Raw genomic sequence first — 17,962 nt, forward strand, 5'->3', positions numbered from 1 at the left:
AACTAGTACGTCGCATAAATCTTCGTTCGTCTAGAGGAATGTGTCGAAACAGAATGGAAGTCTTCTGATGACTGAGAGGTTTTGCTGATAATGATCGCAAGCAGACAGTGCGCTGAGTCACACACAGAATACGCAGTTGTATGCGAGTCGAATGCTGGTTATATCACACAGCTGATGCATCCCGAAAAAACAACGGAAAAAAATAGTCAAATGATCTGCAGCAATACGTCCCTCTCTCTCTGGAATGGGTCATCAGTCTACCATTAAATCCTACCTCGTTACAACTCCATCTCAACTGATCACTCCATCCACTTTCTCTCATCCTTTACCGTACTTGCAAGTACGATTAGAGGCAGATGGTTCTCTTTTTTCCAGGAAAGCATCAAAGGCAGCAGTCAACTCACGTGTATCACTATTACCTCGATAGACATATAGTAGAACGTTGCCTCGATGAAAAATAAAAGTCTGTTTCCCTGGTTCCTGGTATGTCCACCTCAACGTTTTCCCGTATTCCTCTTGGGTTCCCATGTAGATGAATTGTTATGCATCAGTCAGAAGACATGCAATTACTCTCTCAGTTTCCCCGCATTTAGGCGCATTTTCTCTCAATTTATACGTATTTACCGTCATTTTTCGTAATTTTACCGGTTTTGTGTCACTTCTATTCATGCGATCATGACATTGCTTCTCGTTCCGTGTTCTAAAATTGCTTGTAAATGTAGTACAGCTACCAACACCTGGCGCAAACGCAATATTTTGCTGGTCGGGAAGCATAGTATATCACTGTACTCGAATGCATCCAGTCGCCTCCAACAGCACGTTTACTCCGTTTTCTGTATGTTTTTGTCTGTGCATAACGTTAGCGATACTTGTGAGCACCTGTAGAAGCAAGACTGCATGTGACAGTATCATGGGCACTGCAATCGTGTTCTTTGCATCGGGTGGGTTCTAAGATGGTTACGCCTCTCTTTCTATGACACAGTGATACCACACGCATGGAAAAAACTTATGAGACATGTCCACCCATCGCTGATTTTCGCTCAGTATTGTTTCGTATCGCCAACATTCAGTTATTGGTGAGGTATCATTCTTAGTAGTAGTAGGGGATGCGTGATAGATTCGCTTTGAGCAGCAGGCTTATAAAGTATGTGGGTGTTCAGAGAACTGAAAAGAAAAGTGACTATGTCCTGTCGTAAGGGAAGATATGGATTTGACACGGAAAACTGTGATAGCCGTAAGGGAAACGAAACATTTTTACACTGCTTATGAAGGAACAATACAGGAACCCTCTTGTATGATTAATTGTTTGCTGGATGTGGTCTTCCTCCAGTACAGATGACAAAATTTTGTGCGAAGGACTTCGAGCACTGGCCTCCAGCTCCAATGGTATATGTAATATGCTCAATGACAATACACAGACGGTAACTGCTTTTCGATATATCAGGAGAGAGAGATATGGTAAAGTCTTACAGAGGATTCTATTACAAGGAGCGCTATAACTGGTTAAAATTTGGAAGCAGATAGTTCTCTTAAAACTACACCGATTTTGCTCGTCAAACTGATGGGAATCGGCTGTCTCTCTTCTCGTGGACTCGTGACTGTTTTTTTTATTATAGTCACAATAGCATGTTTAAAAATAGACGTTAGTTCATACTTCATAACCCCTAATTATAAAATAGGCACGACTTAAATTATAGTTCGTTGTGAAATCTAGAAACGATAGTGGTTTTTTTCCTGACATGTGAGTATATTGAGTGAACCAGGCAGTGGTGATCAAATTGCTTACAAAATTAGATCGCAAGGATCTACTGTTGTATGACAGAAACTTTACAGACATGTCGGCAGACATGGGTTACGGATCAAAGATGTCAAATGTAAGCATTTTGTAATGTAATTGGTTTCGATGTATTGGAAGAGACACATGATAGAAACTTATAGGAGATTCTATTACAAATCAGACTCTCACGATTTGTTTTGTAAACGAGTGTACGATATAGCATTGCAATGGTAGAATGAGACCTGCCATAGTGTACAAAACAGCTATGTCCTCTTGAATTATAGCTTCTTCTTGTCGAACATAAAATGATTGTGTTTGTTTTCCGACATGTGCGCTAATGGCGTGAAAGATTGTATCATCTAAAGTTATTTAACATGTTGAAATGTTTGTAATACACACGTGGTCATCTGTGATTAGGGACAATGCACTTGGCTGGATGTTCCAAAATAATGAGACGTGAATTGTATCGTGCATTCGAACATAAAAACTATACCGATTTTGCTCATAAAACTAAAAGAAAATGGACTGTGTCCATTTTCGTGGAAACTGGACATTCATTATCGTCATGATTGTGTTTTCCTTTTCCTTAATAGTTGCTTTATTTTAGGAGTCACGTTGATGTTAAATACAGCGCAGTGCTCAGAACGGCATGTGGCCGAGTTCTGTAAGAGGTCGCAGCTGTCCCTTTAGACGAACAACCCATGGTCAGGATAGCCCTCATTGTTCTGAGGGATGCCCGCGTTGTGCTCTATTGTATGTGCAGCTGACCACCCGGCAGCGTGCTCGCCGGAGGGCATTGTACTGATGACACTATGGTGTGAAGCTGTGGTCACTTTACACAGAAGACTTACTGTTTTGCAAGCAGCCGACTTTTGAAAAGGCCATCTGGAGCATTCTCCAGAATTTAGTTATTGTTCCAGAGGGGTTCGGTCTTTCTGAGAAATATATTTAACGGATTGCAAGAAAGAGTTGCGTTGACCTTAAATACAATTGTTCTCCATCGTAGAAAGGCAGGCTGTTGGGGGTGATGTGTGATGTGGGGGAGCTTGTCTACTGGAGGGTGGTCGCCGATCCGGCCGCACTCTGACCATGGTGGTGAAGTGTGGGGGTTCTGTCGCTATATTTTAGACAAAGAAGTTGCACTTGAGGTAGCCATCCTTTTATCTCCTGTTGTTGAGTTGCCTATACACGCTGCTGTGTTGGCGCAGAAGCATCGTCTCAAGGTGGCCACATGGTGGAAGGCTGAGTGCGGCCATCGGCCGCAGAGGGGTGGCAGAAAAACAGCAGAGGGCAGATAGCCTAGTGTGGCCAGCGGCCAGAAAGTGCCATGAGGTTTTTTGTGGAGCAGCTGGCCATTTGAAAAAGCCTGTGTCCTACTGTAGGTGGACTGTGGGAGGGAGGTGGGAGGGAGGGGAGGCATAAGGGGGGGGGGGGGATATGAGACCCTCGATTTTTGGCAGTTTCGGCTCGTTCAACTGCCGCCCCCTTTGCAGTCTTTTAGGACAATGATTTTTCCCAGTACATGTGCTGCATTACGACCCGTTCATTACAAGTGCTGGTTTTTTCACGACAATTTCGAAGTGCAGTTAAAACTGTGACGCATTTTTTCCATCAGTTATGGTTTCGTGTATTGGCTTTGGTTACCTGAGCTGCAGAGTAGTTTTTGAGTAGGCATCTGTAGCGAACTCTGATGTCAAACAACAAGAGATACTGTATGGTCACAAGCAAAAACTCCTTTCTGTCCAGTACCAGTATCTCGTCAGTTGAACATATTTCCCAGCAAAAAGAATAAAGCTAGTAGCTTACACCCCAGCCTTTTTTCCCGCCAGCCTTATGTGAAGGGTAAAGTTTAAATGTGTCTGTCACTAGTTTCGAGTTGTCTGCGAATTTTTTTCCCAGCAGGATAACACCAGTTGTATGGCATCGTCAATTTTTAGCCGAATTGCGTTTTTATGCCATCCTTGTGTCGCGCCATGCATATAGTTGTGTAATTAGGCCCGATTTTTATGACTAATTGCGTAATTAGGACTGATCTTTGTGTCAGTACCCGACTAAAATAAATGAAGGCTAATCATTCTCTCCTGCATCTGGACATTTTCAGTGTGTTGGGGGGGGGAGGGGGGGGGTGCACTTGAGCTTTCCTCCAGTAGGATCAGGGTTTGAATTCCAGAAAGGGCACCATCATTTTTAATTTCCCGCCAATTCCCGGGTGGTGAGTGGGTTGGGACGTCAGCACAGCCCTGGGACGTTGTCTTCTGGATTCTGATCTTCTAGCCGACGGACGCTTATTGTTCACGGTCTGTAAGTCGTACAGTTATCTAGTTATCTGTAGCAATAATGGAATTTGTTTGAATGTATATGAAACTACTGGTTAAACAATGTGTTTTTGTCAGTAGCGAGTACCTTTCCTGAATATGATTCAGCCACGTAATAATTAAATGTTTCTGTGGCCATTTTTTGTAGGCGCATTGTTGTAGCAACGCCATTAATGATAAAAATGATATAAGCTCTTTTAATAGTAATTTCATGCTAAAAGTGATGAAAAGATTAATCTCAATAAATGGGAAACGGCGTCTTGTAATATTTTCCAATTCATATTAGGCCAGAGGTACAATTTTTTTATCAACAGGAATTTCTGTAAATGCTTAAGCTGCCATTGCACATAGGCAGCTATTCTGGAGCATCAAGCCTCACAGAAAAAAATAATTAAGCATTGTTTTTAATGGATTATCGCGTAATATTAAAGAAAGTTTTTAATCCATAATGAGTAACACGGATGTCTTCACGTTGGGATACGTACGATATTTCTGGCGATAGCGCCCTGAGAAAATTTAGCCGTGACTTTTAACAAACAGAAAAGAGTATTTTCAAAACCATTTCATACAATAGGAATAACGGCACAGTTATCGTTGTATGAATTAACAGCATTTTCAAAAAGTTGCACGATAACTGGCACCCAACGTGGGGCTTGGTGTTCTAGAAAATTTATGTATATGGAAAGAATATGTTATTAATATAAGAAAATTAATTGTTTGTATGTAATCCGTTTCATGTGTACGAGGATTATTATTTTCGATGTAAAGAGAAACGGAAGACCTGGAACCCACCACAGATTTGAATAAGAATAAAGATGACATTAAAAACGAAGGGAAGGGGTTTCTGAAAATATCTCTTGCTTTCGTGTGTCGTGTAATTTGCCAGTATACATGGTTCGTACAGCGTGGCAGTGTTTTGCAAACAGTAAGTCCAGTAAGCAAGAAAATTTGTATTTGCTGTAAATTTGTGTAAAATTAGAAATTTTGAATGTATTATTATTATTTTTTGTGGTGATTGCCGTATGGAAATGCCTCATTCAGAGTCCATGAGATTACGTAGCAAGACTAGGAGAGAAGTTGATATGGAAGCAAATTCACGAGAGGATAGTGATAACGAATTGGAGGAAATCCCCATGGGATCTACATCCAATAGAAATATACAAGAACATATTACGGGTCATGAAATAGAGACTGCACATCAGCGCACAGATATCGAGCGCAGCGTTCTTACAAGGGAACCTCCACATCGCACCCACCTCAGATTTAGTTATAAGTTGGCACAGTGGATAGGCCTTGAAAGACTGAACACAGACCAATCGAAAAAACAGGAAGAAGTTGTGTGGAACTATGAAAAAAATAAGCAAAATATACAAACTGAGTAGTCCATGTGCAAGATAGGCAACATCGAGGATAACGTCAGCTCAGGAGCGCCGTGGTCCAGTGGTTAGCGTGAGCAGCTGTGGAACGAGAGGTCCTTGGTTCAAGTCTTCCCTCGAGTGAAAAGTTTATTTTCGCAAAGTTATGATCTGTTTCCTTCTCTCCCTTTTCCTACTACCGAATTCCAGTCACCCATGACTATTAAATTTTCGTCTCCCTTCACTACCTGAATAATTTCTTTTATTTCATCATACATTTCTTCAATTTCTTCGTCATCTGCAGAGCTAGTTGGCATATAAACTTGTACTACTGTAGTAGGCCTGGGCTTCGTGTCTATCTTGGCCAGAATAATGCGTTCACTATCCTGTTTGTAGTAGCTTACGAACACTCCTATTTTTTAGTCATTATTAAACCGACTTCTGCATTACCCCTATTTGCTTTTGTATTTATAACCCTGTATTCGCCTGACCAAAAGTCTTGTTCCTCCTGCTCAGATGGAAACCCAGTTCTAAGCAAAAAAGGGCAAACAGAAAGGTGGAGGGAGTATATAGAGGGTCTATACAAGGGCAATGTACTTGAGGACAATATTATGGAAATGGAAGAGGATGTAGATGAAGATGAAATGGGAGATATGATTCTGCGTCAAGAGTTGGACAGAGCACTGAAAGACCTGAGTCGAAACAAGGCCCCGGGAGTAGACACATTCCATTAGAACTACTGACGGCCTTGGGAGAGCCAGTCCTGACAAAACTCTACCATCTGGTGAGCAAGATGTATGAGACAGGCAAAATACCTTCAGACTTCAAGAAGATTATAATAATTCCAATCCCAAAGAAAGCAGGTGCTGACAGATGTGAAAATTACCGAACAATCAGTTTAATAAGCCACAGCTGCTAAATACTAACACAAATTCTTTACAGACGAATGGAAAAACTAGTAGAAGCCGACCTCGGGGAAGATCAGTTTGGATTCCGTAGAAATACTGGAACACGTGAGGCAATACTGACCTCACGACTTATCTTAGAAGAAAGATTAAGGAAAGGCAAACCTACGTTTCTAGCATTTGTAGACTTAGAGAAAGCTTTTGACAATGTTGACAAGGAATACTCTCTTTCAAATTCTAAAGGTGGCAGGGATAAAATACAGGGAGCGAAAGGCTATTTACAATTTGTACAGAAACCAGATGGCAGTTATAAGACTCGAGGGACATGAAAGGGAAGCAGTGGTTGGGAAGGGAGTAAGACAGGGCTGTAGCCTCTCCCCGATGTTATTCAATCTGTATATTGAGCAAGCAGTAAAGGAAACAAAAGAAAAATTCGGAGTAGGTATTAAAATGCATGGAGAAAAAACTTTGAGGTTCGCCGATAACATTGTAATTCTGTCAGAGACAGCAAAGGACTTGGAAGAGCAGTTGAATGGAATGGACAGTCTCATGAAAGGAGGGTATAAGATGAACATCAACAAAAGCAAAACGAGGATAATGGAATGTAGTCGAATTAAGTCAGGTGATGCTGAGGGAATTAGATTAGGAAATGAGACACTTAAAGTAGTAAAGGAGTTTTGCTATTTGGGGAGCAAAATAACTGATGATGGTCGAAGTAGAGAGGATATCAAATGTAGACTGGCAATGGAAAGGAAAGCGTTTCTGAAGAAGAGAAATTTGTTAACATCGAGTATAGATTTAAGTGTCAGGAAGTCGTTTCTGAACATATTTGTATGGAGCGTAGCCATGTATGGAAGTGAAACATGGACGATAAATAGTTTGGACAAGAAGAGAATAGAAGCTTTCGAAATGTGGTGCTACAGAAGAATGCTGAAGATTAGATGGGTAGATCATATAACTAATGAGAATGTATTGAATAGGATTGGGGAGAAGAGGAGTTTGTGGCACAACTTGACTAGAAGAAGGGATCGGTTGGTAGCACATGTTCTGAGGCATCAAGGGATCACCAATTTAGTATTGGAGGGCAGCGTGGAGGGTAAAAATCGTCGAGGGAGACCAAGAGATGAATACACTAAACAGATTCAGAAGGATGTAGGTTGCAGTAGGTACTGGGAGATGAAGAAGCTTGCACAGGATAGAGTAGCATGGAGAGCTGCATCAAACCAGTCTCAGGACTGAAGACCGCAACGACAACAACATGATCTGTCAGTTCGTTCATTGACGTCTCTGATCACTGTAATAAGTTTAGTGTCTGTGCTTTGCGACCGCACCGCAAAACCGTGCGATTAGTAGACGAAAGGACGTGCCTCTCCAAGGGGAACCTTGTTATTGACGTCGCGAGTTATATTTGTTGGATTCATATTGCCCACGGATTACATCTCACGTATTTAATGCACTCTCGTCCATAGTAGCCAACTGCCAGCCAGGGAGCCTCGTCTGCAGGAATACTCTCTCTTCGGTGCGCTTTAGTCGACTGACGTCGTGTGTTTCGAAGTTTGTTTGGGTGTAGCGTCCCCATACTACGGTGCAGTTACCTCGCATCGGACGGACGGACGGACAGACAGATAATAATTGTCTGAAAATAAAAAATTAAACTTTTCATTCGAGGGAAGACTTGAACCTCTCATTCCGCAGCTGCTCACGCTAACCACGAGACCACGGCGCTCCTGAGTAACACTACCCTTGATATTGCCTATCTTGCGCATGGACTACTCAGTTTGTATATTTTGCTTATTTTTTTCATAGTTCCACACAACTTCTTCCTGTTTTCTCGATTGATTTGTGTTCAGTTTTTCAAGGCCTATCCACTGTGCCAACTTTCTCGTCTCTCTATCTTGAGAACCTATGTCATATAGTACTAAATTACAAACACTGTTCTGGTTCAAGTTATTGTTGCACACTGTGATCTCTGTGGCCCCTTTGATGCAGTGGCAGCCACCCGGTGTAGAATTTTAACTTTTACCACTTCCACCAACCCCACAAAAACTTCAAATTATTTTTTTTAGGATGAAGTTTTTTGATATTACTGGTTCAGTAAATAAATTATAATGTTAACGATTTTGTAAACATTTTTTACGAATGGAAGTTATAGGTAAAAAGGCATTTTATACATACCACACTTCAGCTGATTATTAATGAGCGGAACAGTTAAACTAAGATCTTCTTAGTGATAGAGGATGTCAAATCCAACATCTTTCAGCCGTCAAGTTTCCATCCTTATTTTATTTGTGACAACCAGTTTCAAAGTTTTACTACGCCATCTACCTCGGTTGCGATCAAAACAGGGGTCAGCAATACTGGTATTAGCAGATTATTACTATAATGAATCGGCAGATGATGGTGGAAGTGATCACTTAATCTACTAATACCAGTATTGCTGGCCCCTGTTTTGATCGCAACCGAGGTATATACTTCCTACACGTCGCTCAGGGGCCTGAAGATAACGTAGTAAAACGCTGAAACTGGTTGCCAAATAAAATAAGGCTGGAAAGTTGACGGCGGATAGTGTTTAATTTGACATCCTCTATTGAACAGCCGTGTCCCGCAATCATCTCTAAAAAGATGGACATACAGAGTCTTAGTGATAGGTGAGCTGAGCATGCAGCTTAGAATCTCTTGCTTCCAACTTTTTCCGCTGCAAATTTTGAAATTGTGGCATCCGAATCGATACCTGTAGCTACATTATTTTCAGTTGACAAAATCAGTAAATAAATTATAATGTTAACTATTTTGTAAACACTTTCTATGAATGGAAATTATTGGACCTTAAATAACTCTTCATTAATTTGAGTTTTAACTCCTCTCACAGGACGCAAGTGAAAAATATGAAAGTAAGAACAATCTTAACGCCCAAATAAGGTTTAGAAAACATTTGGAAAATTCATATCAAACAACAAACTGTAAGAATCTTAAAGATGTCCAACAAAGAGATGGAAATTCCGTAGCTTGCAGAAATCTCATCATAACAGTCAAGTAAACTTTTTACAATCTTGGGAAGTTCTGCTCCTAAGGTTTTAACCAGATTGCTGGGTTATCAAACAGCAAAACGATCTAAGTTCCATTGTTTTGCAACGTGTATCGATTTCTTATAGAAATCTGTAGATGCTCTTTAACATTGGTCTTCTCAGTTCCTGGAGCTGAGTCCCTTTTGTACTATTCTTTCCAAGCATCATTTTCTTCTTTCTGATATTTCTACTTTTATCTATAGGAATACACATCGCCTTACGTTTCCTTCGCAAATAAAAGTGCGTCGTCACGAGGATAATTTCTCGTGTCTTTCAAAAGGAGTTTTAGATTTCTTCATTTATATCTACATATTAATCTCCAACTCACGATTAAGTGCTTGGCAGAGGGTTCATCAAACCATCTTCAAGTTCTCAGAATGAGATTTTCACTCTGAAGCGGATTGTGCGCTGATATGAAACTTCCTGGCAGATTAAAACTGTGTGCCCGACCGAGACTCGAACTCGGGACCTTTGTCTTTCGCAGGCAAGTGCTCTATCATCTGAGCTACCCAAGCACAACTCACGCCCGCTCCTCACAGCTTTACTTCTGACAGTACCTCGTTTCCTACTTTCCAAACTTTACAGAAGCTCTCCTGCGAACCTTGCAGAACTAGCACTCCTGAAAGAAAGGATGAATAACACCTTTTGTCCTTTCTTCTGGAATTCATTCTTGATTCAAAATTAAACAGGTAAGTTTATTTGTGTAAAGTAATGCCCCCTCTCCCTAGACGCTCAGCAATTATTCCATTTCCTAGAGATTTTGATTTTTTGACAGTTTACCACCCTCTGCACTTCTGCAAGAGTATACTCTTCTTTTTTGGTTCCACTGTATGGTATATAGATTGCTCCCCATAAGTGCGATCACCCTTCAGCACATGTTTAAAATACCCTCTCGGTCTGTCCATAATTTTCTCCTTGTATATCAGCAGATTTCCATCTTTACCCTTGAAGCCAATTATTTTAGGTTTATGCCATAGTGTTCCTTCCCTTAACTTCTTATAAAGCTTTTTACTCTAATTTCTACTGTAATGCTCTCTCTTTTTAAGCTTCTGTTTTCTTTCTTCTGCATGCACTTGCGTTTCTATCCTCTTTTCGTTATATATAGCCTGTTTAATTCTCGTATTTCGTTGGAGACATTTTAGTCTTGTTTCTTTCTTCCGTTGCAAAAAATGTTCAAATGTGTGTGAGTTCTTAAGGGAGCAAACTGCAGAGGTCATCGGTCCCTAGGCTTACACACTACGTAAACTAACTTGAACTAACCTATGCTAAGAACAACATACACACCCGTGCCCGAGGAAGGACTCGAACCTCCGGGGGGAGGAGCCGCGCAGTCAGTGACATGGCGCCTCGAACCGCGCGGTCACTCCGCGCGGCTCTTCTGTTGCACACCTGTCTATATTCATTATCACACACTCCCCATTTCTAGGTGTTCTGTATCCCTTTGCCACAATTGTCATTCTTAATATGAGGGCGTTCTGAAAACTAATGCCACTCAATTTTTTATTCTGTTCTCAATATTGGTTGAGGTACTGCGCGTCATGGATATTACTCAATCGACTTTCCCGCTTCGTTGACACACGCTGTATAAGCCTCTGCTGCTAGAGGGCTCCAAATTGCAGCGTGTAACATGACTGCACGTAACATAATTGTGTCGATGCGTGAGAAACAGCATGCCGTAATCGAGTTTCGATTTCGAAGAGCTTGTCCACACATGGAGCATGACAATGACAGACCACACATGAGTCTTGGCACCACTGTCAGTCACAGATTATCGATTTGGCCCCATTCGATTTTCATGTTTACAAAAATTAAAGAATACCTTCGAGGACTTCACTTTAATAGTGATGAAACGATGCAAGCAGAGTGAGGTTGTGGCTCCATCAACAGAGTCAGACATTCTGCAATGACGGTTCCAACAAACTGGACTCTCGTTGGGAGAAATGTGTTCATCGCCAGGGTGACTACGTCGATAAATAAATAGGCGGACATGAAGAACAAAGATGTAGAACGTTAATAACGTTTATTTTGTTTAAAAAGCTTTAAGAGTTTTCACATAAAAAAACTCGGAGGCATCGCTTTTCAGCACGCTCTCTTACACGCCCACTATGCCATTAACGTGCCACAATACCTGTAATGTCTGTTTCAGTTTACTCAGATTTTCCTCTGTCTTACAGTTTTCCTGCATTCCATTTCAGCATTCTCATACTCGTAGTTTTCCCGTTATACGCCATAGCACCCCGCCACCTCACTTCTGCAGTTTCAAGATAGAGGTCTAAGTTGCTCCCTGAAGCACGCATACATTTTCAACGTTCCTTGCCCATCTTTTGGATACCCATATATAGTCAATTTGATTTGTATCATTCGTTCCTGGAATTTTCCCGGTCCCTTTGTGAATATTTCTTCTATCTTGGGAAACATGTGCTTACTTAATGTAGTTTGGTGAAAGCCTTATATCACAGTCACTTTGTTTTACTTTTCAACAAAATTACAGATCCAGATAAGTGGGATAAAGAAGCCTCTACTGCTGCTCGGTGATTTAAAATCATGATGAAAGTAATATCGTTGCAGATATTTTTCTTCTCGTTGACACCTATACTAATAGTACAAAGGGGAGACGTTGTTAGGAAAACTTTCGGGAAGTTATTGACCAATTTACTTCAAACTTTTACACGATACTATGTTAAAAATTCAGACGATTGTAGATATATTTCTTTCAAGAACATTATATTGGTTTTCCGTCAAAATTAACTGCGAGTAAGAAAATGCTGATGTGCTGTGAATTCTTTTCCTTTCGTGTAGTCGGATTTAGCCATGATAAAAGAACATTTGAACCGCAAGGAAAATTTTTGAGAAATAATAATTTGAAACAAAAATTGAATGCACAACAATGTACTTACGGTTTATCACGTTAATGATTAGAATACTACTTGGCCTACGCAGTTTGAATAGTCCGAAACTTTGTAATGCTGCAATGCTACCCGTCCACAGATTAAAACTATGCGAAATACTGTCAATTCCCAAGTTTTCGTTCGCAGTAACAGCACACAAAGCTCAAAGTTAGACATTAAAATACGTTGGAATTTATTTACGATCAGAGCTTTTTCCGCATGGCCAGTTTGCACACAGCCCTTTCACGAATTAGTAATACAGAAAACTAGTTCATACTCTTACTACAAAGTATCCAGCAACAAAAAAATATGTTGCATAATCTAAAGTTTTGTAATTGTATTCTGCACAATTTGCAAAACAATTAAATAAAATAACAAACAAAAACCAAAAAACAACTCATACTCTACATGATTTATTATAACTTCGAGTTCCATAGCTTGAAAGCGGGCAAAGTCGCTACAAGGAGCCGGAATTTGCGTCCCGGTACAATTTCCAGCGATACTCCCGATTAGGACTCATGTCCAATTCACATACATATTTAGGAATTGTGAGGCATTACCAGGTTCGCTGGTTTGGTATATAGCAAACCAGAGTTTACGACATTGGCTAACGAGTAACAAAATTTAATGAATCCCAGGAAATGCTGAAAACCAAACATGACGGAATTCCAAGAATATTGGGGAGGAGTCATGGCCGACACATGGATTAACCAGTAACTAAACGTTCTATAGGCATGAAGCTGAAGTCAACAGGAAAACATATATGGTAAGAATTTACTCTAAATTTTTGTGCGGAATAATGGGATCGTTATACAATAGGTTAACTTGGATTCTGTTGTTTTTGGAACTTTTAAATGTATATAATTTTGATCAATATGAATAGTGTTACTCAGAAAGTCTACGCTACAGAAACAGATTGCTATGAATCATTTTTGTTTTTTCCTCTTTAAGATCAGAGCCTGTGTTGGTATATATTTACGGAGAAACGCCTCCCAAAAGTGTTGAAGATTTATTGTTACATGGACTTCAGACGGGATATTGGGAAATTGTAAAACTCTTTGAACTTATTTTGACTATCCTGTATCCAGTACCTCAGTTGTGAGAAGCTTTTCAGCCATTAAAAGGATAAAAAAGAGTGTGTATGTAGTTCACAAACTAAAGAACGGCTTACAAAGTTAATTCTATTGTTAACTAAAAATGAGCCCTTGGGGCGGCTGAGATCTTTCGCCGAAATGATAATTTCATATTTAAAAAAGACATTTTGTTCTTTTGTAACTGCTCAACTTAACGAAAAGTTCATTGTACGCCACTACTATACGCCTACATCATATTTGAATCTAGTGCCGATACCTGCATCATATTTTATCTAGTGTCGATATTGTGTTACTATCATTTACATCTACAGTTGTTATTTCTACATCTATTGTGATCACATTCGCGCTATATTGCTATATACTGATTGGTACCCGATGTTCAAATGTGTTTGAAATCTTATGGGACCTAACTGCTAAGGTCATCAGCCCCTAAGCTTACGCACTACTTAACCTAAATTATCCTAAGGACAAACACACACACCCATGCCCGAGGGAGGACTCGAACCTCCGCCTGTACCAGCCGCACAGTCTATGACTGCAGGGCTCTCAGACCGCTCGGCTAATTCCGCGCGGCGGTACACGATGTAACTGCAGTTTACTCATTTGATATTAAAGTAATCTACCACAGATTTCAGTATTATGGAGACTCTATAGATTTAGTTTCAAGCTTTCCCTACAAAAATGAAACCAATATTTTCGATAAAAAAGCATGATGGACAACATGTGAGCTATAGGGACGTATTACTATTACCAGCAGTTGTTTAAATAGCTTACCGTCGGGACGTCGTCATTTAGTCGTGTTGCAATAACTCGGGTTTCCAGCGCAGCCGTCCTCACTATACAATGTTTGCTGGTAACTTTTTATAACACGAGGCATTCGCGCTACTCCCATATGTCACTAATTGAACGTGTTACTTGGCCCGCTGCAGGCAGACATCGCAAACTCATACAATATGTATTCGCTTTCCACTGTCGCCCTTGAACCTATCTTGTCCCACGGAGTATTGTCTGAGCATGTGACATTGTAAATGAGTTTCTTAATGGTGTAGACGAGAGTCGATAAACTGGAAGGCTGAGAACAATTATTGGGAAAAACTGTTATGGATATGTGGATGACTAACAAGGGAAGGCCATCGACGTTGGGATCACGGATTTACTTAAAACTTTGTGCACCTTTAGTAGACCATTAAAACAACATGATGTGCACTACTCTGGTAATTGCGAGAAAATCACAAGAGAAGTTTCACGCGTCTATTATGAACTGATGTATATGTGCGTTGGTCAATCAGTGCTTACTTATTATTTATGTATTAAAATTTTCTTATGTAATAATAATTAAAACAAGTGGTTAACGTTCGAGCTTCGTAAGACGAACGGGTATGAGATGACGGTTCTACTCCCGCTCAACGCTTCATTTTTTAGTACAAATGTAAATTTTGCGATACTCAAAAAAATTTGCACCTACACTTTTCGACCTTGCTACATTAGCAACGTCTCACCGCTACGCAGGTTAAATGCCAAATGGGGCCTGCCCCTGTGTCTGCAGCTCGAAGCGTCGAGGTGCAAAGCAGTTCAGGAAACCTTACCATGGATGAAGGATTTCGCAAATCACGATAGGCATAAATTTTCGGAAAAGCTCTATGCGTTTCTTCATGTAGTTGTCGATAGTTGTAAATATATTTGTTCTAATAATTAAATTTAATTAAAAATAGTAACTAGTCAAATAACATGAAATTCACTAAAACATTGCGCTAATACACGTCATATAAATTAAATGATATGACCAGTGATGAAAAAGTATATTGTTAATTAAGTATATGCAGCAGTCGAACCGTCGGCTCATACATGTTCGGATTACGAAGCTCGAACGCTTATCACTTTTTTTTTTTTTTTCGTGGCGGACGTCCCATGACACCTGATCAAGTTCATCGTTGATCTGTTCACTCAGTTCTTTTATTACAGAGGGCAGCTAAACCTCTGACCGAACACGCTTTTTTTTCTGTAGCGGACGTTACAGGAGATCCGTTGACGTTCGTTGTTGATCCCTTCACTCAGTTTTTTTTCTTATTACCGAGCGAGCCAGCTGATTGAACAAGCTGAGCTATCATGCCGGCTGTGGCGGACGTTCCATAACACCTGTTCAAGTTCATTGTCGATCCGTTCATCCTTTTTTTTTTTTTTCAGAGGGCAGCTAACTCTCTGACCGAACACGCTGGGCTACCGTGACGGCGTGCATTACATAACAGACGCGTCAAACTTCTCATCCGATTTTCTCGGAATTGCCAGATTAATGCACCTTACTACTTGCACATTACGTTGTTTTAATGGCCTATTAGAGGTGTACATAGCTTGAAGTAAATCTGTCATCCCAACGTCGTGGCCTCCCCTTGTAAGATTCCTACCAACAATACTTTCGCTCCATGATGCCTACTGGGGTGCCCGAGAAGTCCCCGTACCCTCTGATAGCGAATTCTAATTGATTTGATTTGTTTTATCACAAGTACTTACTTATACATTAAGTGTCTAATATATCTGCACTTTCCCCATCATGCTGTAAACAGATTTCCATATGCCTCCATGTTCTTCTTGACATATTTTGGAGCATGTCTGATGTTAGAGTGCCAAATGCATCCTCAACTTCGACTGTAGCGAACGACGTGCTGATACATGCGCCTTAATGACTCCCCGTGACGAGTTGACAGGTGTGGTGTGGTCAGGACTTCTTGGTGGCCATTTCAAGGGAGCTGGTGTTATTGATGAACCACGACCTATCCACCGTTCTGGAAAGTGTCCATTTAAAAACTCTCGCATTGCAAAAGTGTAGTGAGGAGGCGCTCCATGTTGCTGCAACCATATGCGTTCTGTGAAGCCCCTTTTAACCATGTTTGTAGCATTGCACCATTCACAGTCCCTTCAAAAATACGGTCTAAGCAGATGTTGTGATGTCATCGCTGCCTAGTATCAGTCATTACGTGATACGATTCCTGTTATACACTACTGGCCGTTAAAATTGATACACCAAGAAGAAATGCAGATGATAAACGGGCATTCGTTGGACAAATATATTATACTAGAACTGACATGTGATTACATTTTCCCGCAATTTGGGTGCATAGATCCTTAGAAATCAGTACCCAGAACAACCACCTCTGGCTATAAAAACGGCCTTGATACGCCTGGGCATTGAGTCAGAGCTTGGACGGCGTGTACAGGTACAGCTGCCCATGCAGCTTCAACACGATACCACAGCTCGGCCACCATTAACCAGACGTTTTCAATCGGTGAGAGATCTGCAGAATGCGCTGGCCAAGGCAGCAGTCGAACATTTTCTGTATCCAGAAAGGCCCGTACAGGACCTGCAACATGCGGTCGTGCATTATCCTGCTAAAATGTAGGGTTTTGTAGGGATCGGATGAAGGGTAGGGCCACGGGTCGCAACACATCTGAAGTGTTACGTCCACTGTTCAAAGTGCCGTCAATGCGAATAAGAGGTGACCGAGACGTGTAACCAATGACACCCATACCATCACGCTGGGTGATACACCAGTATGGCGATGACGAATACACGCTTCCAATGTGCGTTCACCGCGATGTCGCCAAACACGGATGCGACCATCATGATGCTGTAAACAAAAAATGTTCACATGTGTATGAAATCTTATGGGGATTGACTGCTAAGGTCGTCAGTCCCTAAGCTTGCACACTACTTAACCCCTTCACTGCTCCAGACGTAAATATACGCTAATCGTTTCAGTGCTCCAGACGTATATATACTATTTGCTATAAAAAATACTTACAGCGGTTCCCTGCTACAATCGTATAGTTACGTATAACGCCGACAATCGGGCCAGCGAGTCGGAGGTAATTGTTGCGCAAGTATGCAGTTTAATTGTTGGAATACTAGGAAATACCTGAACGACTATTGAATGCTGAATTCTCTTTCTGCTGAGTTCACTCGTATCGCTATATTACCTAATTTGTGTGCGGTCGTTTCCGCGTTACCGAATACAATGACGTGACGTTACCGTCCGTTTACAGACGATTAGCTGCTGAGTATTCTAAACCAAAGTGACGACGAGGACATCATGCCCAATCCAGCTGATTATGGGTGGACAGATAATGACGACGACGAGCTGGCAGATAAATCTGTCACCACAAATATAAAAAATATTTGTGAACCAACAAACGGTGAACCAGTAAATGCAGATCCAGATTTTGATGTTATCGTCGATTCTTTCTCCGATTCCGAAGAACCTGAGCGTGTGCCTGAAAAATCTCCTAAGAGACACAAAACAGTTGATTTTAGATGGAAAGACTCTGATTTGGACCCTAAAGTGTATAATTTCGATAATAGTGGTTCCGGTTGCAAAATCGTCAATTTAGATGATTTATGTACTGTATACGACTGCTTCCAATTTTTTATTAGCCAAGAAATTGTGAGCTACATAGCTGAGCAGTGTAATTTATATTATAAACACCTTTGCAATGATGCCAGTGAAAAATCAAGACTGCAACGTTGGAAAAACACAAACAGTGACGAAGTTTACTGTTTCCTTGCTGTAA

At 40.8% G+C, this 17,962-nt stretch overlaps 1 protein-coding gene across 1 annotated transcript in view; it reads right to left on the minus strand.

The window, feature by feature from the left end:
• The window catches only part of LOC126162345 (NAD-dependent protein deacylase sirtuin-5, mitochondrial-like), a 106,940-nt gene extending 92,634 nt beyond the window's left edge, over positions 1-14,306 (minus strand). The window contains exon 1 of the mRNA XM_049918788.1: positions 14,174-14,306. Within this exon, the coding sequence (XP_049774745.1) occupies positions 14,174-14,190 (17 nt within the window). The 5' untranslated portion in view covers positions 14,191-14,306. The remainder of the gene's footprint in view (positions 1-14,173) is intronic.
• Positions 14,307-17,962: the final 3,656 nt, after the last annotated feature.

The sequence above is a fragment of the Schistocerca cancellata genome, chromosome 2 (genome assembly GCF_023864275.1).
Source record: "Schistocerca cancellata isolate TAMUIC-IGC-003103 chromosome 2, iqSchCanc2.1, whole genome shotgun sequence".
Taxonomy (NCBI): Eukaryota; Metazoa; Arthropoda; class Insecta; order Orthoptera; family Acrididae; genus Schistocerca; species Schistocerca cancellata.